The sequence below is a fragment of the Physella acuta genome, unplaced genomic scaffold (assembly GCF_028476545.2).
Source record: "Physella acuta isolate Inbredline_101_S28 unplaced genomic scaffold, ASM2847654v3 ptg000698l, whole genome shotgun sequence".
Taxonomy (NCBI): domain Eukaryota; kingdom Metazoa; phylum Mollusca; class Gastropoda; family Physidae; genus Physella; species Physella acuta.
This window is the reverse complement of record NW_026732217.1, coordinates 492,254-516,292: the sequence shown is the minus strand read 5'-3', so window position 1 is coordinate 516,292 and position 24,039 is coordinate 492,254. Positions and strand designations below refer to the sequence as shown.

General features: G+C 35.3%; 3 protein-coding genes across 3 annotated transcripts in view; all 3 read right to left on the bottom strand.

Annotated features, from left to right (window-relative positions):
• The window catches only part of LOC131949465 (ankyrin-3-like), a 124,186-nt gene that overhangs the window by 28,427 nt on the left and 71,720 nt on the right, over window positions 1–24,039 (bottom strand). The gene's annotated exons all lie outside the window — the stretch shown is intronic.
• On the bottom strand, window positions 6,115–8,421 carry LOC131949463 (ankyrin repeat domain-containing protein 50-like). The gene is made up of 3 exons (XM_059311368.1): window positions 7,596–8,421; window positions 6,582–7,197; window positions 6,115–6,274 (listed from the first exon to the last, which is right to left on the bottom strand). Exons 1-3 carry the CDS (start codon window positions 8,419–8,421, stop codon window positions 6,115–6,117), a joined length of 1,602 nt encoding a protein of 533 aa, XP_059167351.1.
• LOC131949478 (ankyrin repeat domain-containing protein 50) lies at window positions 9,589–17,410 on the bottom strand. The gene is made up of 9 exons (XM_059311381.1): window positions 17,340–17,410; window positions 14,840–16,329; window positions 14,366–14,455; window positions 13,668–14,198; window positions 13,468–13,569; window positions 12,818–13,336; window positions 12,630–12,726; window positions 11,860–12,354; window positions 9,589–11,699 (listed from the first exon to the last, which is right to left on the bottom strand). Exons 2-9 carry the CDS (start codon window positions 16,290–16,292, stop codon window positions 11,588–11,590), a joined length of 3,399 nt encoding a protein of 1,132 aa, XP_059167364.1. The 5' UTR covers window positions 16,293–16,329; window positions 17,340–17,410; the 3' UTR covers window positions 9,589–11,587.

Below are 24,039 nucleotides of genomic sequence, written 5' to 3'. Positions count from 1 at the left end.
TCAAAAAACTAATGTGAATTTTTAAAGTACTAATAATATTGCGCACTATTATGCACTTTTTTATTTGGCGTTCACTTGGTTTGCAATTCTTTTGTCTACGAGATTTTATTCTATTTTTAAAACTTTAAGTATTTAAAATTGATTAAAAATCATGTCTATAGCCCGAGTTCCCATTCCGTGTTATTTTATATAAGAATATTCGAGAAAGTTTTGGGGAGATCACTCCCGGTTTATTTACACTAGAGTCGCATGACTAAAAACAATTGCGCACCTATTGAACGTGAAGACGCAATATATAACGTGATGTCTAGTGTATAATAGTCAAAATAGTTTGATGAGACAGCCTACTAACTTGGACAACATTTTAATTCATTCATAAAAATTAATCAGGCGACAAATTAAGTCAAAATTTAATGTCATGTCGCATTGTCTTCATGTCTTGACCCACGTACCAACTACGAACCGTATCTGTCAGTTAAAAGTGCCTGCAATTTCGCTCGGGCGTTTCGATCTAGACAGACTTACTACAGAGTGAGAGTGAGTTAAATAAAAGCTTGTAAAAATCAGAATAGTTTATAGACAATCGAACAGCTTTTTGAGTTAAATATCGCACATTTAACAATAAGAGCCTGTTATTTGATTAAAATAATTTTTAAATAAATGAGGAGTGGTCTCCCCTAATCTTTCTCGAATATTCTTATATAACACTACAGGGGATGGCAGCTCTGGATATAGACAATGTTTTAAATCCATTTTTAATTACTTAAGCTTTTTAAAATAGAATAGAATCCCTTAGAAAATAGAATTGAACACCAAGTGAACGCCAAATAAAATGTGTATAATAGTGCGGAATATTATTAGTACTTTATGAATTCACATGCGTCTCTTTTTTTGAGGAAACGGAATTAGCCTAAATTACTACTTCCGATCAACGGAAGTTTCTCAAAATTTGACAGAAGGCAGAAATTTAGATCTAATATTTGTATGTGAAGTTTCATTAATATGCATAAAATAGTACTCATGTTATAGGGTTTTGAAAAATTGAAATCAGAAAAAGTTCCACTTACGGATATCGAAAATCGCTGAAAAGTTGATACGGATCTCCAAATTTGATATAATACTTATATCTGAACTTTCATCAACCTAGCTGTAACGGTACTCAAGTTATTGTGTTTACAGACACAGACACACACATACACACATACAGACATATGGACAAAACTGAAAAACTATGTTTTTCCGACTCAGATAGGTGTAAAACGTCGAGATTCGCCTTATACCTTGTATACGAGAAAGTAAAAATAATAATTATATAATTAATAATTGATAAATTAATAAAGGAGTGATGAATGAATAATAATTGTTTATAATATAGAACTTTTAATTTACCTTAAGGTACAACACGTTTTTTTGTGATGGGATATATTGTATGTACAAGTTTTTTTACTTATTGTAATTACTCATTAACTACTATTTACATCTATGTTAATTTGGGTGTACGCTATTATAATGTATCTCACCAAAATATTTGCTTAGAATCCAACGCAAGTCAGCCTTACAAGTCACTCTATACGATTGTGTACCACTAATGATTAGACATTAGAGAGATAAGATAATAAACAAAAAAACCATGATATATATTTCACAACATGAATTCGTGTTTAAAAATAACCTTTAGGCCAGATAAAGATTTCCATTACTTAAGCAACAAAAATAGTACACTGATAATTATAATCGTTTCTAAATAATACTACACACAACTCTTTGTCCATATAAATTGAATAGATAATTACCCAAATTACTGGCTAAAAGCAAACAATATCTAACAACATGTTTAACATAGTTAAAAAATCTAAACACAAACACAAATATAAACACACACGCAAATATAAACGCAAACAATAACACAAATGGAAACATAAACTTAAACAAGGAGGACATTAGATCAATCGCTTATAAACTGTTATTGATAAAAAATAATAATGGATAACTAAATTCAGTGTATAAAGTAGATTACGGTAGTTTTAAAATACCTGGTTTTACTTACCACACTGTTCTTTATCAATCCGTGACAGACAAACAAACAGACAGACAGACAGACAGACAGACAGACAGACAGACAGACAGACAGACAGACAGACAGACAGACAGACAGACAGACAGACAGACAGACAGACAGACAGACAGACAGACAGACAGACAGACAGACAGACAGACAGACAGACAGACAGACAGACAGACAGACAGACAGACAGACAGACAGACAGACAGACAGACAGACAGACAGACAGACAGACAGACAGACAGACAGACAGACAGACAGAGGGACAGACAGAGGGACAGACAGAGGGACAGACAGAGGGACAGACAGACAGACAGACAGACAGACAGACAGACAGAGGGACAGACAGAGGGACAGACAGAGGGACAGACAGAGGGACAGACAGACAGAGGGACAGACAGACAGACAGACAGACAGACAGACAGACAGACAGACAGACAGACAGACAGACAGACAGACAGACAGACAGACAGACAGACAGACAGACAGACAGACAGGACAGGACAGACAGGACAGACAGGACAGACAGACAGACAGACAGACAGACAGACAGACAGACAGACAGACAGACAGACAGACAGACAGACAGACAGACAGACAGACAGACAGACAGACAGACAGACAGACAGACAGACAGACAGACAGACAGACAGACAGACAGACAGACAGACAGACAGACAGACAGAGGGACAGACAGAGGGACAGACAGAGGGACAGACAGAGGGACAGACAGACAGAGGGACAGACAGACAGACAGACAGACAGACAGACAGACAGACAGACAGACAGACAGACAGACAGACAGACAGACAGACAGACAGACAGACAGACAGACAGACAGACAGACAGACAGACAGACAGACAGACAGACAGACAGACAGACAGACAGACAGACAGACAGACAGACAGACAGACAGACAGACAGACAGACAGACAGACAGACAGACAGACAGACAGACAGACAGACAGACAGACAGACAGACAGACAGACAGACAGACAGACAGACAGACAGACAGACAGACAGACAGACAGACAGACAGACAGACAGACAGACAGACAGACAGACAGACAGACAGACAGACAGACAGAGGGACAGACAGAGGGACAGACAGAGGGACAGACAGAGGGACAGACAGACAGAGGGACAGACAGACAGACAGACAGACAGACAGACAGACAGACAGACAGACAGACAGACAGACAGACAGACAGACAGACAGACAGACAGACAGACAGACAGACAGACAGACAGACAGACAGACAGACAGACAGACAGACAGACAGACAGACAGACAGACAGACAGACAGACAGACAGACAGACAGACAGACAGACAGACAGACAGACAGACAGACAGACAGACAGACAGACAGACAGACAGACAGACAGACAGACAGACAGACAGACAGACAGACAGACAGACAGACAGACAGACAGACAGACAGACAGACAGACAGACAGACAGACAGACAGACAGACAGACAGACAGACAGACAGACAGACAGACAGACAGACAGACAGACAGACAGACAGACAGACAGACAGACAGACAGACAGACAGACAGACAGACAGACAGACAGACAGACAGACAGACAGACAGACAGACAGACAGACAGACAGACAGACAGACAGACAGACAGACAGACAGACAGACAGACAGACAGACAGACAGACAGACAGACAGACAGACAGACAGACAGACAGACAGACAGACAGACAGACAGACAGACAGACAGACAGACAGACAGACAGACAGACAGACAGACAGACAGACAGACAGACAGACAGACAGACAGACAGACAGACAGACAGACAGACAGACAGACAGACAGACAGACAGACAGACAGACAGACAGACAGACAGACAGACCGACAGACATACCTTTTAGTGGGATGATACCAATGCAAAAACAAACAGCAAAATATATAGAGAAAAATGATAATTCCACGTAATTAAGTGATTAATTCGAGTGTTAAATAGTGTTTTAAGAGGTGCAAATCGAAAGTTTGAGGGGTGGGGTGGAAATTGAAAGTTTGAGGGGGGGAGGGCGTTCAAATCGAAAATTGAAAGTTTGTCCCCGGGAAGGATCGCTAAGCCTCTGGGGGTAGTCACCATTAAGTGCCGCACCGGGTGACACCAGACCTCGCTACGCCACTGCTGCCAAAGTAGAAGAGGGTAATAAATGTGACGCCGACCAACTTGAATTTAACACGCCTACTCTAATAATTCTTTACTTCAGTTAAAATAGGCTTAAACTTAATTTTAATACCTTTCCTCTGTTTCCTTCTATACTCTTAGTAAGTTTGGTAGTGCATTATTTTAGTTGCCTTTATAGGTACTAAACAAAAGAAAAATGTAAGATCCACTAATTTTGTTGTCGCCTCAGAAACAGTTAGTACAGAGAGTTTGCACGCTCTCCTAGTCTGTCATCACGGTAGCAGAGAGATGGAAAATGTAATTAATAAAAAAAAATTTCAATGTAGCTGGGGGGGGGGGAGTATCTGGCGTTTTAAGAGCACCATTTATACGACAGTAGGTTATCTATAGCTAAAAACAACTCTGATGAACCGCGATATTTTACATCCTTCACTGTTCTGTCAATGTTTACATAAATGTCTACTACAACATGCAAACAGTTATACAAACTAAACGTTTAGACACTAAACTTTTATTAACACTAAAGTACATATTTGGAAATTCATAAATGATTATATAAAAGTGATATTTTAAAAGTGATATGTTGGAAATTGTTTGACTTTTTAAATTTTTGTACAGGAACAGGTTTAAATTAAAATGTAAGAGGCATTCAAAAATTTACAGTAATTAAGGAGTTTTAAACTTTTAAACATATACATCAGTATGAAGATAGACATTGTCCATTGAAAATATATAAATGTTTAATTTTACTTTGAAATTTTGTATCTATAATGTTGTAAAATATAAAAGATATAATATATGTATATATATAAAACATATATACAATAATATAAATATATTATTATTATATATAAATATTTATATATAGGCCTATATATAAATATATATTATATTTATATTAATATATATATATATATATATATATATATATATATATATATATATATATATATATATATTTATATTTAAATATAGGACTATGTATTTACTGTATATATATATATATAAATATAAATATATATATAATATATAATATATAAAATCCTGAATAGATTGTAATAATTATGAATATTCATTTGAAAATTATTTTATATAAACCAGAGTATAATACACGTACGCTTAAAACATTCTAGTGCATTTATCGACATATGTATATTTTGTTGATTTAATCTTTGTGAAAACTGATGGAAAAAGCTAAACTTATTAAATTACAAGATTAGATCATTGCGCCTTGGAAATAAAAACGTAACATATAGACAGTAAGCTGCGAGGAGCCTGATTTTGCCCATGTATTTTGCCCCCTCTCTCTCCACACAGCTAATGCGCCATAGGCAGAAGATTTACCAATAAACAGCTAGCAACTATTAATTTTAACATCCAAAATAACCGCGGGCATGGCATATTACTAACAACTCCCGAGCAAAGATTAAACATGGTCTAAATATCAAAGTTTTACAACCACCACCTACACTGTGGGGGTCGTCCATATATGACGTCACACTCGAAGGCGGGAGGGGGATCCGTAATTTGTGACGGTGTGTGATGAGGGGGAGGGAGGAGGTTCCGATGATGTGACGTCACACTTTTGAGTTATAAAAAAAATGTTAGAAAACGTATTTTAGGTGTTTTTTCGCGTTTTAGAAAATTGGTTTAATAAGTTATAATAGAAATTGATAAAAATACTCTATGTTGACTGAGTTCAAACAAGATTTTGAAAAAAATATCGATGTTTTAAGAAAAATTCAACTGCAATTTGGAGGGGAGTTGTAGGCTGAGGTGTGACGTCAGTTTAGGGGGGTGGGTGGTTCTGACGTTGTGTGACGGAGGGGGGGGGGGGAGAAGGTAAAAATATAGTTAAAAAAAGCGTGACGACATTTATGGATGACCCCTGGTTCACGTAATGGCAGAAGAGTCTAAAGCTGCTCTGTCACAAGCTCCTTTAGACTTGCCAATGAAGATGTTTTGATTGCTGTCCATGGCGAAGAACATTACATTCTCCACATTTAACTCGTTGCAATGTACTGTCTTTGGATTGTAATGGATACTCACATTCCTGAAAATAGTTATTTCAATTCACATGATTTTTAAAATTATTTTTAAACAATAGTATTAATAATGATATAGTATATAAGTAGGCACAGCGAATTTTGTAGGAAAATGGTGTGGGGATGCTAATGGAGTTACTAATAAAATGTTTTGAATTATCTTAAAACCTTTTTAAATATACTTTGTTTTGATAGAACGTAGCTCTATTGGCTTTTACGACAGAAAAAGCAGCGAGTAGGCCTTTATAATTTTTAAATTTTATGTAAAAACACAACCTCTATATTTTAATACACTACAGAATTGTTCAAACTTACATAACCGTCATTCCGCTGCTTCTTGCCTTTACATTTTCGGACATTTTCGCCATTTCTTTCTCAATGACATTTTTAAAATCAAGTAATGGAAAATAGTCATCTAATTGAGTCACAGATTTTGTTTGTGTTCGTTTGGTATCTTCAACATTCTCGATGTAGCTCTCCTCCAATATGTCGACACTATTGATATTAATTTTTTCTTGTGTTTTTACAGTTGGTGCAATGTCAGTATTATGGGTAGTTTCAACACTTGCATCTGGTGTAGTAGAAGAGGCTGTTGGTGTTGTATCTATAGATGGTGCAGTATCAGTACTTTGGGTAGTATCATCAATTGCATCTGGTATAGCGGTAGCAGCTATAGGTGTTGTATCCAGAGATAGTGTAGTATCATTATTTGTAACTAGAGTAGTTGTGGAAGCTGTTGGTGTCATAACCAAAGATGGTGCATTATCAGAATTTGGGGTAGTATCATCACTTTCATTTGGAGCATCGGAAGAAGCTGATGGTGTTGTATCCATAGATGGTGTAGTGTCATTACTTGGGGTAGTTTCATCACTTAAAGATGGAGTATAAGTAGAAGCTGGTGGCGTTGTAATACTTGGTGATGAAGTTGTTTCTGCATTACAAAATAATTATTTATTGAAAGTTTTGTGATTTATAGTTTACATGAAATTATGAAATATTTTTGAAAGGTCTTAGAATAATAAAGGGATGTGTGATGGGACTGTATGCTAGTTAAATATCTAGACAAAAAATGTTGATTTAATAATCATCATAAGAGACGTTGATTTATGATTACGCTTTAACATTTAATAAAAATGAGAAAAATTTATATATTGTGCAACATATTTATAGCTGTTAAACTCAATATAGATCAACTTTTCTAATAAAGGTGAAATTATAGATATAATAAAATGATAAACTTTGTCATGCAAAAAATTGTAATTAGAAGTGAGTTTTCCTTATTTTATGCAACTGTAATCAGACATATCAAATAAATTCAAACAAGCTCACCTGTCATTGGTTTTACTTCAATAAACGTTGAACATTCCACAACAGTGTTGTCGTTCTTCTCTTTAATCTCTGCTGATGACATAGCTCCATGTTGTCTTAGCACAGCAAATGCTTCATTGTTTGAAATCGTAGTGGCCGCATCCAAAGCTGTCTGACCGTTATTATCTGTGATGTCAAGATTAGCGCCACGTTGGATAAGTAGTCTCATGGTCTCAACCTGCTTGCACATTACACTGTAGTGCAATGGAGTACTCCCGAACTTATCTCTGCGGTCAACATCAGCTCCAGCTTCTAGTAACGCCTCCACAACTTCTTTAAGATCGCCCCGACAGCTGTAGTGTAAAGCTGTGTTGTCAAACCTGTCTCCGATGTCAAAAACGCTTGTTCTTTTTATGAGTGTTAAGGCTGTTACGGGATTTCTCGCGTACTCAACAGCACAGTGTAAAGCTGTTCGCCCACCGTTGTCTATGATATCTGCTGAGGCTCCAGCTTGAAGTAAAAATTCGACAATTTCATTTGAATTACTTTGTGACGCGCAATGTAAAGCTGTTTGTCCAAAATTGTCAATGCTATTGATAGCCGCGCCTTTATCTAAAAGCAACTGGATGAGTTTTTTACTATCGTTAACAGCAGCAGTATATAAAGCTGTCCAATTCGTCAAGTCAGCCGTTTGCCCCAAAAAGCTAGCATTGCGAATAATCGTATCTTTTTCATAAAACATCCTGTTAAGTTTCGAACTTCCTTGCCTAACAGCATAATGTAAAGCTGTCTCACCTCTCCCGTCAGCCAGATTTACACCAGCGCCTGCATCCAACAGAATATCCATTATTTCCACATATCCGCGTTCAATAGACATATGTAAAGCTGATTTTTTTTCATTACCATTTAATTCATTGACATTTGCTTTCCATTTCACGAGAAGCTGAACAAAATCTTTGTGACCATTTTCAGCGCTAATATATAGTGGAGATTTTTCTGGATATCGCCCTGTTGTTTTGACATTAACATCCGCTCCACAATATAATAACAACTTGCCAAAACTGACGTTGTTCTTCTCTGCGTAATGATGTAAAGGAGCCTTCCCATCTGAATCGGTACGGTTTAAGTCAATGTCTAGTAATGAAAGTAAATTGTTTATCGCTTTGCTAATACATTTCTTTGCTAAGTAGGAAATAGTCCCATTTTTTAAAGAAATATTGCTCCTTGATTTTTTGACTAATATAAGTGTAAAGAAAACAACTTGAATAACAAAGAGAAAAAAATACAAATAGTCCACACTTTGAAGGTGTAAAGTTTGTTGTAACAATTTTTTAAATTGTTTGTAATTTTTTGTGCTTATTTGATCCTCAAAAAATATTTTTGTAGCAGTGGTTTGTTGATCGAGGAATGACAGCATATTTGGTTTATTGGAGTGGAGATACGTTTACACTTGACCTATTTTAACGAATAAAATAAGCATGTTTAATAACTACCACTGAGCCTAGCCCCACACATTTATACAGACAACTGCTAGCAGTATCACCATTAACTGACTTCTTTAGTCTTAATTATCGCAAGGTATAGTCGAATGTTAGACCCTTTGCTGCTAGCCCGCTAACCTGAAGTTCGGATCTCAGTACGGACTTTTGGCTAAATGACGTCCATGAGACCACTTATCTCTTATGGGTACCTGACCTGCAGGGGAAAGTAATGGAGGCAGGGCATAATGCTGACCACATTATCCCTTCATATATGGGAGTCAAGAAACTAATGAACTCTACTTCATCTGCCCAATGGATCGCTTAGTCTAAAGAGGATCTTTACTTACCAACCCAAATTTAAATAACTTTAAGTTTCAATTCAATGATGTGTTGGTGGTATAAAGATTACCAACTTAGTTCTCACAATAACACAATTTATTGGAATTAACACATTTATTTTTAAATCCGCATTACCGTTTTAATTTAATTCTTTGTTAAAATTATAATAACAATTAAATTAAAGTCTTACTAAATATTGACACAGAAAGGTTTTAGCTCTGTATGTGCCCATTGTATAATGTATGATTTATTGAAAGCATATTTTAGCATAAAATATAATAATGTTCACATAAATGACTTACATGCAATCAAAGTATTTATCTTTGTGACGTATCCCTACAAGAACAGTGTATAGTCTAGAATGTAGGCACACACAGGAAAACCAGACCTTAGAAGGACACACAACATAATTTTTCTGTATATTTCTTATCTACAACACGTCTTTCTTAGACTACTTATAAGAATCGATGATAGCATTGTTGCGTTTCCCTATTTTTTATTCGGTAAGCACACAACATCTTACAGCTATGCTATGTGGGTCTAGAGGGGTGTGTGGCAGTTTTGTGTATAAATGTGTGTAGCGAGACTATGTATAAATTGTGTGTAAATGTGTGTTGCAAGTAGTGTAAACCAGTTGTCTGTATAAATGTGCGTAGCGAGACTTTGTATCAGTTTTGTGTAAATGTGTTGGTCAAGACTGTGTTGAAGTTGTGGGTATACTTATGTAAAGTCTTTTTTTTAAAGAAAATATGCGCGAGTGTGTAAACTACTGTGTGTCTTATCTATTTGTGAACTTTTCACATTTGTAAATTAAAAGTAATAAACCGGGAGTGATCTCTCCTAAACATTCTCTAATATTCTAATAAAACACTACGGGGGATAACAACAATATTTTAAATACATTTTTAATTACTTAAACTTTTAAAAATAGAATAGAATCTCGTAGAAAAAAGAATCGCACACCAAGTGATCGCCAAATAAAATGTGTAAAATAGTGCGGAATATTATTAGTACTTTATAAATTCACATGCCTTTTTGAGAAATCGGAAGTAGCGTAAATTACTACTTCTGGTCAACGGAAATTACCCATAATTTGACAGAAGTTCCACTTTAGTTTATCAGAAATCGCTCATAAGTTGATAAGGATCTAAAAATTTGATATAATACTTATATTTGAAATTTCATCAACTTAGCTATAAAGGTAGGCCTACTCAAGTTATCGTGTTTACACACACACACAGACACACACAAATACACACACAAATACACAGAAATACAGACAAGATTGCAAAACTATGTTTTTCCGACTCAAGGAGGTGTAAAACGTCGAGATTTGCGAAAATCTCGATTTTTTTTTGCACTACAATACTTTTTGTATATTTTATATATACGAGTGAAAATGCAGTCGAGAGACCAGAAGATAATTCCTTGAAACCAAGAATAAACTACAAAGCCGCAGTTTGAATTCGGAGTTGTCTCCCATAGAAGTTGCTGTCCCAGCTGTGGAACTTCATATGCCCAAGGGTTTTAACTCAGGACTTTTCGGTTTAGAAACCATGAGCTTATTGACATGAAGACGCCGAACCCTCCAAACAACCTGATACTGATGTAATTTCTCCAAAGGCATCTTCTTGTAACGCATCTGTTCTATGTTACCATCTCACTTCTCTAGGCTTTTACTCTATTTCGTGGTACATGACAGCAAGAGAGAGAGAGAGAGAGAGAGAGAGAGAAAGAGAGAGAAAGAGAGGGTTCAATTTTGTTTATTTGCTTTAGAATATAAATAAAGACAATTAGAAGTCCCAAGGTACAATTATTGTTGATAATGATTGTTGAAATCTAGTCTATGTTCGACTTTTAGCATATAATCTATATCTAGATTGAAATGTGAGTCAATAGAAAACAATTTCTATATAAATAAAAACCTCTGACAAAAAAGAAATTGGCTTTGAATGTAGGGTGTTAAAAGTATTGATGCATGAGTTTTAATTTCTATTTTACTTTTATTAAAGCGAAAATAGTTTACGTTATAACAGCTTACACCGATTAAAAAAATTAAAACAACTATAATACAACTTAATCTAAATCTGATTTAAACACTCGAGTGCCCTTTCAAACGCTGCTCCAATTTTGTCCAATCAAGATTTTCCCCCGTCTTCCCCACCAATTTTGTCCAATGAAGATGTTCATCTGTTACCCATCTTGGCCACCAAATTTGCCGTCTATGGTTAAGTACTTCACGTTCTCAATATTCACCTCGCTGCAGTCCCGAATTATATTTGCAGTGTAATTTAGATTCACATTTCTGAAACAATGATAATATGTACATCATCTAAACATTATTTTACTTCAATTTATAAATTAAGATATTGCAATAGGCTATTGGAAGACTACTCTAAGTTAATATTTATGTATACATGTGCAACCTAGTTTTGTCTCGATAAAATGACATTTTTGCAACTTACACTATCGTGTTTACTGTATTTCCACAATTTCTTGTCATTTTAGTACTCAGCGCCCACTGAACTGTATTTAATACAGTTTTTACTGGAAGGGAAACTTCATTCTCTCTTAGCATTTGTGTTTTTCGTTTTGTTTCGTTATGATAGCCCATGTCGCTCCATTCTAACGTGTTTGGCTTTGTAGAATGGTTTAAATCAAGGCCCGTAGATTTTAGATTTGTATTTTTCATTCTCTTCCTATGGTATGGTTTATATTTCCAGAAACATTTTTTTCTGTAATCGTTGGCACTCATATAACTTTGATGCCTCATATCATCTATGCTGGTTCGGATCCGTTTTCTAAAATATTTCGTACTACTTTCTAAAGAATCAGCTGAACCACTTCTTAACAGGTTACTTTCGCCCTTTTTAGGCTTCCTAACCGACGAACTGTTTCTCATACTCTTTGTAGGATTTTCAATATGGTCACTAGAATTGTGTCTTACCAATTTGTCAAAGCTGAAATTAATGTGAAAATTAGCGTTGTATATGTCTAAGGCTAAAATAAGAAAAAATTGTTAAGGTAAATTGTGTAATAATTTTAAGTCTTTGTAATCTTGGTTTCACATTTTAAAAAAAAATTAATAAAAGTTTATTAATTTAATCTAGCAATAATTAAAATACTGTTTAAATTTAAGTTGGTTATTAAAAAAAACACAACTAAAATGATGTAAAAATTGAAAGTCAAAATGCAATTAAAAAAATAGGTTTAAACTATTTAAACTTCAACATACATTTTCTTTCTTTTATCGTTATTTCGTATGAACGTTTTGTTTTTGACGATGCTTCCGAGTCTAGTCTTTTCTTGTTTGACCATCATGTCTTGTTTATCTAATACAAATAAAACAGTTGTATTATCTCAATAAGTAAAGTCTTACTATAATAAATACTTATAGATTCAAAGTAAGAATGTTGACATTACCATTTGTTCGACCTAGTTGAGCTAAAATATTTTGACCACTGACTGAGTCGTCTAACGCCTCCATATTTTTTCCCAAGCATGTCTGACCATTCTCCACCAACGTTTCTAGAGATGGGTGTGTTATGTTATACTTTTGGTGGCTTTTATACATGTTATGTGTTGACTTACGTGGGTGTTTAAGCTGTGTAGTTTTGATAACGTTTGTTGATGTAGTTGTGTAGCTGGTAATTTGCTTTGTGGAGTTTGTACTTGTAGCTGGTGTAGACGTGGTGTAGGCTATAGTGGTTGTGACTGTCGCTGGAATAGTATCGGTACTTGTGGTAGTATCATCAGATTCATCAGCTGCTGTGGTACAAGCTGTTGATGTTACATTGGTAGCTGATGCTGTATCCATAATTGGGGTTGTAACATCTATTGTTGTGATATAACCTGTTGGTGTGGTTGTTGTGTCCTCAGTGCTTGGGCTAACATCAACATTTACACATGGAGTCGTTGTGCCCCAATCTATCGGTGTTTTACCTGCAATACATTAAAACGTTAGCTAAAGTAAGTCTCTTCTATGTGTGAAAACAATCTGGTATTGGTTAAAAATTAAATGTATATCTATTCGGGTTTGTTTCGTATCTTCCACATACTTATGCAGCTCTCACCCATAGTGTTTTGTTTTGGATAATTCTTATTTCTTTTCTCCTTGTTTTTGGTGGCACCAAGGACGCCAGTCGTTTCCTGAATATCCATCGTATCCTGTTTATCTAAATAGCAACATGTTTTATCATTTAACAATACCAATATATGGATTTTTAAAATTATAGGTATTTATCTTTCATATAAGTTTAATTTTTTTACATACGTGCATTTTCTAGACCAAGTCCAGCTGAATGATCATGAAAAGTATCCGATTGGTCCAATATCTTCATACGATTATCCAGGAGTGTCTGATTATTCCCATTTATCATTTGCTGTTTTGTCTGTGATAAGTTGTGATTTTGGTAGCTTTCATTTTCACCAGTCGACTTCGTGAAATTTTCAAATTGTTTAGCTGTGTTGGTGGATGTATCTGTAGTTGTAGTACGGGTTGCTAGTATTGTAATATCCGGATTTGTGGTAGTAGCAACAGTATCTACTGGTATAGTAGTGGTACCAACTGTCAGTATCTTATCTATAGATGGTGCAGTATGAGAATTTGGGGTAGTCTCATCACTTGCTTCTGTAGTAGTTGAAGAAGCTGATGCTTCTGTATCAATTGATGGTGCAGTATAAGTACTTGGGGTAGTATCATCACTTGCATCTGGATCAGTGATAGAAGCTGTTGGTGTTGTTTCCATAGATGGTGCAGTGTAAGTACTTGGGGTAGTATTTCCACTTGCAAATGATGTACCAGCTACAAAAAAAAGATAATTTTAAAACGTCTACAGTTGCATGCAATTAAGAAACGTTGAGGGAAACGTGTCAGGAGAATAGCCCTAGTGTATTGTTTATTCCATTAGAATTTAAATCATCCATTGTATAACTAGAAGTAAATTAAAATAGTTAATAGTTAGAACTAACCTGTTGTTGTGCTTGTTGTGTCATCGGAACTTTGGCTAAAATCAACATTTGCACATTGAGTCGTTTTGGGCCAATCTATTGGTGTTGTATCTGCAATACATTAAAACGTTAGGTAAAGTAAGTCTCTTCTATGATTGAAAAAAAAGGATAATACAATTTCTTACTCTTTCTTTAAATTTTTTTCTCTGAATCTCATGGCAATTATAATTCAATTTTTGTTCGTTTCTAAACTTATAATTTTCTTTTCAACAACGAAAAAATATTTACCACTGCGCCTGCTTATTTGATGCTTTGATGCTACTTTATAGCTAAAACTGTGCTCTAATTAAAAATCCAAATCCATTAAAATTAATTCTTAATAATAAATTGTCACATAAATTGTCACATTACTTGAGACATATGAAGGATTCATCATCATTTCAAGTAAATGTACTCATTAATTAAACACAAAATGAATTGTCGAAACAAACTCACCAATCGTTGATTTTACCTCTTGAAATATTGAACAGTCCAACACAGTATTTATTTCCTCTTGGTTTTCTTTTGAAGATTTAACGCCGTTCTGTTTTAGAACTTCAACGGCATGATAGTGATTTTCTTGAGCAGCCACGTCCAAGGCTGTCTGACCGAAAAAGTCAACAATGTCAAGGTTAGCACCATGTTGGATGAGCACTTTAATGACCTCAGATGCGTAAGAATTATTTATGTAGTGCAACGGGGTTTTCCCGTACTGATCCTTGACGTCAACACCAGCTCCGGCTTCCAGTAACATCTCCATGATTTCTGTTTCACCACTTTTGGCGCTGTAGTGTAAAGCTGTTTGGTTAAAGTTGTCTCCTATGTCAAGACCATCTGTATATTTCAGCAGTGTTTGAACTGTTTGTTTATATCCAAACATGGCCGCATAATGTAAAGCCGTTTTACCTTCTTTGTCTCTGATATTTACTTTAACCCTTGCTTTCAACAGAGTTTCTGTCAAGACGCTATTTCTGTAGTTTTTCTGTACGCTGTAGTGTAAAGCTGTTTGTCCATTTACGTCTGTTATGTCAAGAATATCATTGCACGTTACCAGTGTTTTAACTGATTCATTACTCATGAATCGGACAGCGTAGTGTAAAGCTGTTTGGTCTTCGTTGTCTCTGATGTTTTCTGAAGCTCCAGCTTCAAGTAAAAAAACGATCATATCACTTTTCCTATTTTGTGCGCAATAGTGTAACGGTGTACATCCGTTAACGTCTTTTCTATTAATATCCGCGCCTCTATCTAAAAGCAGCTTGACGATTTTCACATAATCTTGATCAGCAGCAATATGTAAAGCTGTCCTACCTTCCTTGTCAGCCAGGTTTACATTAGCACCTGCATCGAGCAGACTATCAACTAGCTTACCTTCTCTCTCTGATCTGTCTGGTACGTTAGGAGAAAGTAATAAAATATCCGTGTGTATCCAAGGTTCTTGTCCATCTTCAATATTTACATGTAAAGCTGTCATACCTCTCCTGTCTGCCAGATTTACATCTGCGCCTGCAGCCAACAAAATATCAAAAATGTCTTTGTTTCCTTTTTCAGCACTACTATGTAAAGGTGTTTTCTGATCTTTAGCATCTTGTGCATTGACATTTGCTTTACATCCCACCAGAAGTTTAACAAATTCTACGTGATTGCTTTCAACGCTTATATGTAAAGGAGTTTTTCCTCGATCATACCCTTTTGTTTTGATATTAACATCTGCTCCCCCTTTTAACAAAAGTGCTCCCATAATTAAGTTGTTTGTCTCTCCATATTGGTGTAAAGGGGCTTTCCCATGTGAATCTCTATAGTTTAAATCAACGCCTAAACCTGATAATATATCTTTTATTATTAAGTTACGTCCATTCTCCTCTAACTGTTTTTGCGAAGTAGTTGGTTTTTGACTCATGATCGACAGCATCTTCGGTTAATTTTGTTTCAGAATGTCCGGACTTGACCTATGGACAAATAAAAAAATAAACAAGCTACACACATGCAAAGTAGCTACATAAACTCAAATATCAAATAACAAAAACTCCACTAAATCTTTACATTGGATAACATACGCCGCGGGTTCACACGATTTTTCATTTCTATCGAACGATTGCGTTTCCAATAAATGTTGCATGAGCTTACAGAATAAGAACAGTGGCAGTCAGAACTGGGAAAGACATGTACTAGGAACTTGGCTCCGAGAAAACGTTAGTATAAAAAAGAAAAATCGATCTCAAATAAAATAAAATCACTGTGACCTGCAATAGTGACATTAGAGGCTCACAGCGATTGAAGTATTTTATGTGTGGATAAATATCTTTCAATACTTGACGTAATTTATCTGTTTTTTCTACTTACGCTAATTATGTTTAAAAATGAACTTTTATTTATCGTACTATATAATGTCAAGCAACAGTTATCGTACAAATATTAATTATTACCTATTGCAAATTGGTTTTTGGAATGAAAATTAATTTTCGGACACACTGGACGGGAGTTCGGGTCTAGGAACATGGATTCATTTGGGGTTAAACGACTATAAAGGGTGAGGTGAGAAAATGGGATATTGTTTTGTGCAGTGCAGCCTACAGACCGTTTCCGACTGGAAACTGGGTCGTCTAGTACAAATTAAATTTCCCTAACTATTATTTCTGACTTGTTGCGCTATCTATTCCTGCTATAAGATTTATAGAGAGTGTCTAAAAGTAAGTTAATAGAAATCAGTCACCCTTAAGTATTTGAAATCGAATTTGTAATATTTTCTACCAGCGTTGCTTGTGACTATTTTAATGTTGACTTCCTGTTTAGTTCTATTTTTGGTCGATTAAAAAATACAACCCAGTAGACCTCAAATAAATGAATGTTTAATGATGAATCGCTGTTAGAAATAATATGTAATATAATATAAAGAACATGTAGGCATAATATACAATATATTCAACATAAATAAATTACATTAAATCGAGTACTGTACCTTTTGACGTAAACAGCACACCAACAACGTAGAAAGAACTCTAGCCCAACTACTAGTCGACAAGGAATACACACCAGCTCTTTTCAGTACAATGTCATTTGACACATCGATCAGGTGAAAATAGCTAAAAATATTACTGGGGATTCCCCATTTACTTAATGGATAAACCCGAGCGTTTGGGTAATAGCTGCCTGCATATTATGGCAGCCGAGAAATTTTGTCATGTAACTAGACTATTAAGCCCTACATAATTTGAAAAAGAAATTGATATCACTATAATCGATATTTTTATGCTCATCATACTGATTTGGTAAGAAGCAGATGTATATTTTGGAACACATATTCTAAAATTGAAATTATTTTGATTATTTCGATTTAACAAGTCAGAGGTAGTTGAATATATTTCAGAATAGTTTTAATAATTACTCTCAAGTCACTAATAGAGTTTTATAATTAAATTAATCAACACCTGCAAAAAGTAAATAATACGTTTATGTTCAGAGAGAAATGTTTAGCGTAAGATTCTCCGGGCTTTGTCAAGCTTTATTATATTGACCACTGTATGCGTCGTCCAACATCTCCTCCTATTTTTCAAAGAATGTCTGACCATTCTCCCCAAACGATTCAAGTTTTGTCTGTGTTAATTTTCCTGGAAGATATAGTGTACTGGAATTACCTGGTGCGTTGGTGTGAGTAAACTTATGATGAATGTATGCTTGTATATTTCAGACGTGAAGATATTTAGTAAGTTTTTATCTTTGAATTTCACAAGTTGTAAGATAGGAAGCTCTAGTAGAGTTGTCAGTTTTTGTTGGCATAGTTGTATTGAAAGTAATTAGTAGCCTCGTAGTGTTAACTTTGTGTAGTATCTAAACTTGCTGCTGGTGGCGTTGTCGCAAAATGGTGATGTATATGTATTTAGTGATATATTTGGTGTTTTAGTTCTTCTATCATTGTTAAGTCAGGTATTCACTAAGGTTTACTGTCTTGCAGTTTACATTTTTTTGCGGTGTTCCAAGGCTGATGTTTTGGATTTATTATATTTCGTACCGTTGTAAATCTGATTTGTTGACGTGCTCTATTAGTATAATTATGGGAATAATTTTGGGGTCTACTTCTTGGTATTTAGCCAAACTGTGACATTGGTTGTATAATAGGAACACAGACAATACGTTAATCCTGTTTACCGCCCTGGTAAAAAACAGTTTAGCATAAAAAATACACATTAAAAAACGCGAAAAATGAAAACAGTTAATGGGTTGTTTAAAAAAAATAAAACTTACTAGTGTTTTAATAGAAATAAAAATTGATTTACCCTTATGTATGGGGAAGGAGTGGTCTAGCGGTAGAGAGCTGGACCGCTAACCCGTAAATCTCGAGTTCGGATCCGGGTTCAAGTCAGTAGACTGTCCTTAACTTTGATGTGTACCTAACTCACGTTAGGCGGCTGGGCATACTGCTGACCACATTATCTCTACATATGCCGAGGTCATAGAAACAAGTGAAAACCACTTCACTTGCCCTATAGACCGTCAGGTTCGAAAGGGAACTTTACTTCACTTTACTTACCTTTTTGTGTTGAATTCTACACATCCAAGTCACATAATATTTATATTCAGACCATTGCCAGCTATTATACGGACTGCCAAAGTACAACAGATGTGACGCCGACCAATACAAATTTAACACACCTACTTTAATAGTTCTTTACTTCAGTCAAAATAGTCTTATCATTAATTTTACTACCCCCCTGTTTCCGTCTATATTGCGTAAGTGTGGTAGTGCATTATTTTAGTTGCCTTTACAGGTACTAAACATAGAAATTGTTAGATCCAATAATCTTGTTGTCTTCTCACAAACTGTGACTAAGAGAGTGAGCAAACTATCAGTACAGTCATCACAGCTATTATCAATAGTAGGAGAGTAGTAGGAGTATAATTCAATTAAAATTGATCAAATCACAATGGGGATATATATGTTTAACGTTTAGTAATTTGCTGTTTGCTACAGAATACGGTAGCAGATAGATGGAAAAGGTAATTAATAAAACAATTTCAATATAGCTGGGGGGGGGGGGGGTGTTTTAAGAGTAACATTTATACGACTGTAGGTTATCGATAGCTAAAAAAAAAACTGCCACCGTTAATGAACGGCCTTTTTTTTTACCTCCTTTACTGTTCTGTCAATGTTTATATAAATCTCTATAACAACATGCAAACAATTATACCAACTCAATGTTTAGACACTAAACTTTTATTAACTCTAGACTACTTATTAGGAAATTCATAAATGATTATATAAAAGTTACACTTTAAAAGTTGGAGATGATTGTTGGAAATAGTTTGACTTTGTAAGTTTTTTACAGGAACATGTTTAGATTAAAATGTACAAGACATTCAAAAGATTTACAGTAATTAAGGAGTTTTACATTTTTTAACATATACATTAATATGAAGATGGACATTGTCCTTGAAAATATAGCTTCAAAGATGCATCAATACAAATGTTTAATTTTTCTTTGAAATTTCGCATCTATAATGTAGTAAAATATAAAATACATTAAACTCGTGGATAGATTATAATAATTATGAATATACATTTGAAAGTTATTTTATGTAAGCCAGAGTATAATACACGTACGCTTCAAACATTCTGGTGCATTTATTGAAATATGTATAATTTTTGTAAAAATGATGAAAAAACTAGACTAAGTAAATTACTCCATAGAAACTTAGATCATTACGCGTTGGAAATCAAAACGCAAGATATAGACAGTAATCTACGAAGAGCCTGATGTTGCCCATGTATAGGGCCCCTCTGTCTCCAAACCGCTGATGCGCTCTAGGCAGAAAATTAACCAATAAACAGCTTGCACCTATTAATTTTAACATCCAAAATAACCACGGACACTGCATATATCTAACATCCAACTAGTAAAGAACAAACAGGGTCTAAATATCCTCTATACGTTTCACAACCACCACCTGCACTGTAGGGGTCGTCCATATATGACGTCACACTCGAAGGTGGGAGGGGGGTCCGTAATTTGTGACGGTGTGTGATGAGGGGGAGGGAGGAGGTTCCGATGATGTGACGTCACACTTTTGAGTTATAAAAACAATGTTAGAAATCGTATTTTAGCAGTTATTTCGCGTTTTAGAAAACTGGTTTAATAAGTTATAATAGAAATTGATAAAAATACTCTGTTGACTGAGTTCAGACAAGATTTCGGAAAGGTATCGATGTTTTAAGAAAAATTCAACTGCAATTTTGAGGGGAGTAGTAGGCTGAGGTGTGACGTCGGTTTAGGGGGTGTAGACCTTTTGTGACGATGTGTGACGGAGGGGGGGGGGGGAGGTAAAAATCATCAAAAAAACAAAACAAAACGATGACCCCTGTACCCAACCAAACCGCCATTGGAGCATGGTTCACGTAACGGCAGAAGAGTCTATAGCTGCTCTGTCACAAGCTCCTCTAGACTTGCCAATGAAGATGTTTTGATTGCTGTCCATGGCGAGGTACTTTACGTTCTCCACATTTAACTCGTTGCAATGATGTATTATCATTGGATTGTAATGGAAACTCACTTTCCTGAAAATAGTTATTTAAATTCACATGACTTAAAAAAAATAAAAATTAAACAATAGTATTAATTTAGCTTATAAGTAGGCAAAGTGAATTTTGTAGGAATGCCAGTCGAATTACTAATAATATGTTATAAATTCTCTTAAAACCTTTTAAATATACTTTGTTTTGATAGAACGTAGTAGGTCTTTATAATTTTTAAATTTAATGTAAAAACACAACCTCTATATTTTAATACAATACGGAAATGTTCAAACTTACATAACCGTCATTCCGCTATTTCTTGCTTTGTCTTTTTCGGACATTTTCGCCATTTCTTTCTCAATGACATTAGTAACATCAAGTAATGGAAAATAGTCATCTAATTGAGTCACAGATTTTGTTTGTGTTCGTTTAGTATCTTCAACATTCTCGATGTAGCTCTCCTCCAATATGTCCACACTTTTGACATTAATCTCTTCTTGTGTTTTTACAGTTGGTGCAATGTCAGTATTTTTGGTAGTTTCAACACTTGCATCTGGTGTAGTAGAAGAGGCTGTTGGTGTTGTATTCATAGATGGTGCAGTATCATTACTTGGGGTAGTATCATCTCTTGCATTTGGAGTATTTGTAGAAGGAGTTGTATCCACAGATGGTGCAGTATTATTACTCGCGGTAGTTAGAACACTTGAAACTGGCGAAATGGTACAAGCATTTGTAAGTGTAGGCGGTGCAGTATTAATATTTGGGGAGATTTCATCACTTGCAACTAATGTAGAATTACCGGCTGTCGGTTTTATATATGTCGTTACAGTATTATATTCCGTGAAAGTCTGAGAATTGTCCTCTAACGTTAAATGCTTTGTCTGCGTCCAGTAGCATTTGGAAATTTTATTCGTTGACATTGGTTTTATTTGCGTAGCTTTGGTTGCGTTTGTTGATGTGGTTTCAGCGGTGGTAAATAACTTTTTAGGGTTAGTGCTAACAATTGGTGTAATTGTAGTGCCTACTATTTGCGTTGTGTCTGTAGCTGTTGAAGTATCAACAGCTAAAGCTAGTGCTGTGGTACAAGATGTTACTGCTGTATCTGTATTTTTTTCAGTACCTACTCTCACAGCTTGTGTCGTGGTGTCAGCTGTAGAGAAAAAAATTCTTTAGGTGAACGAAAGTGTGAAATATATCATGAAAAGTTTTATAATAATATTTCATCTGATATAAGCCAATAGAATTGATTTCACGAATGGCATGATCGAACTGCTATTATTATGCTGTTATTAAAAAATGTAGTAAAAATGTTAAATCATTTCTAATCCTTGTTAGTAGGACTAAAATGTAGATAGAAAGGTACTGTACTTATAAATAAGTGTAAATAAGCGAGCACAGGTAGCAGTTAATAATGTTTAAAAAAAATGCTCACCTATCATTGATTCAAACTTCGTTTCACTTTTTGAACAGTCCAAAAGTGCGTTTATTTTCTCTGTATTTTCTTTTGATGACTTCGCACCGTGTTCTCTTAGAACAGCAACAGCTTCATCATTTGAATACATAGTGGCCACATCCAAGGCTGTTTGACCGTAAATATCTTCAATGTCAAGACTAGCGCCATTTTGGATCAGCGCTCGTATGACGTCAACCATCTTATGACTTTGGCTAAGTTGGAATGGCGTTTGACTTCTCTGACAGATGTAATGTAAAGCTGTACGGTTCTTTATGTCTTTAGCATCAACACAAGCTGTAAATTGCATTAATTCTAAAACTGTTTCCCCATTCCAGGATTTTGCAGCATAAAGTAATAATGCTGTTTGACCATCTTTGTCTCTGATGTTTGCTGAGGCTCCAGCTTTAAGCAAAATAGCGACTTTTTCTTTATTACCCCGCTCCGCTGCGTAATGTAAAGCTGTTTTTCCCAAATGGTCGATGCTATTAATAGCCGCACCTCTTTCTAAAAGCAGCTTCACGAGTTTCTCACTTTCAGCAGTATGTAAAGCTGTCATGCCTCTAGAGTCAGCCTGATTTACATCAGCTCCTACATCCAATAGAATTTGAGCTAGATCTTCTAGTCCGTATATAGCGCACATGTATAAAGCTGTCCAACCGTTATTGTCACGGATATTTACATCAGCGTTTGCAGCCAACAGAATATCTATAATTTCCATATTGTATTCACGTCTAACACACACATGTAAAGCTGTTCTTTGTCCATCATCCTGTGCATTGACGTTTGCTTTATATTCCACCAGAAGTTTAACAAAATCTTTGTGTCCGTATAATGCACTAATATGCAGAGGTGTTCTTCCTGGACAATAATTTCCTACTGTTTTTACGTTTACGTCCGCTCCTCCAAGTAACATTTGTGCTCCAAGAAGTATGTTATTCTTCTCTGAATAAATATGCAAATGAGCCATCCCACTTGGATTCTTACTGTTAATGTCAATATTTAATTTAGAAATAATGTCTCTTATCACCATGTTACTATCATAATCAACAAAATTAGACATAATTTTCTTTTTCTAAAAACTCTTGATCCTCGTTCTTCTCACAATTAAATGTATAGTAAAGCACAGGAAAAACAATTGTGAACAGAGCAGGAAGTCTATACTCTGTTTTGGTTTAACCTGAAACGTAAGGGATATATAATTTAAAATTTACATGAGGTGTTATCCTAATCCCGATTTAGTTAAATTAACAACTTTTCCGTTTGTGATGGTAAGCTTGTGGTAACTAAACAGCCTCTGAAAAGCTGTACATTTTGTTTCTCCAGTTAAATTGGTAACATATAAAACAGCGAAAACAAACTCTGGCAGAGATTTTTTCATGTCTTTTTGGCTCCCCCCCATCCCCACATTCCAACGAACAAAAAAGTATTTATATACAAAATATATACTTAAACCAGTGTCCACTCCCCTCCCCTAGAAGTTTACGACCGAAAACGTCAAGTGTCCCCACACCCAAGGAGATAAGTAGAGGAAAGAAACACATCCGTTTTACATATCCTTTATGTTTAAGAGGTTTTAGGTGCTTATTCCACAGGTGCTTTGATAATAGGTGGTTTGGCCACAGGTGGTTCGAGGATTTGTCTATAGGCGGCCTGTCTACATGTATAATTTATAATGATAGTAATAATAAATTGTTGTTT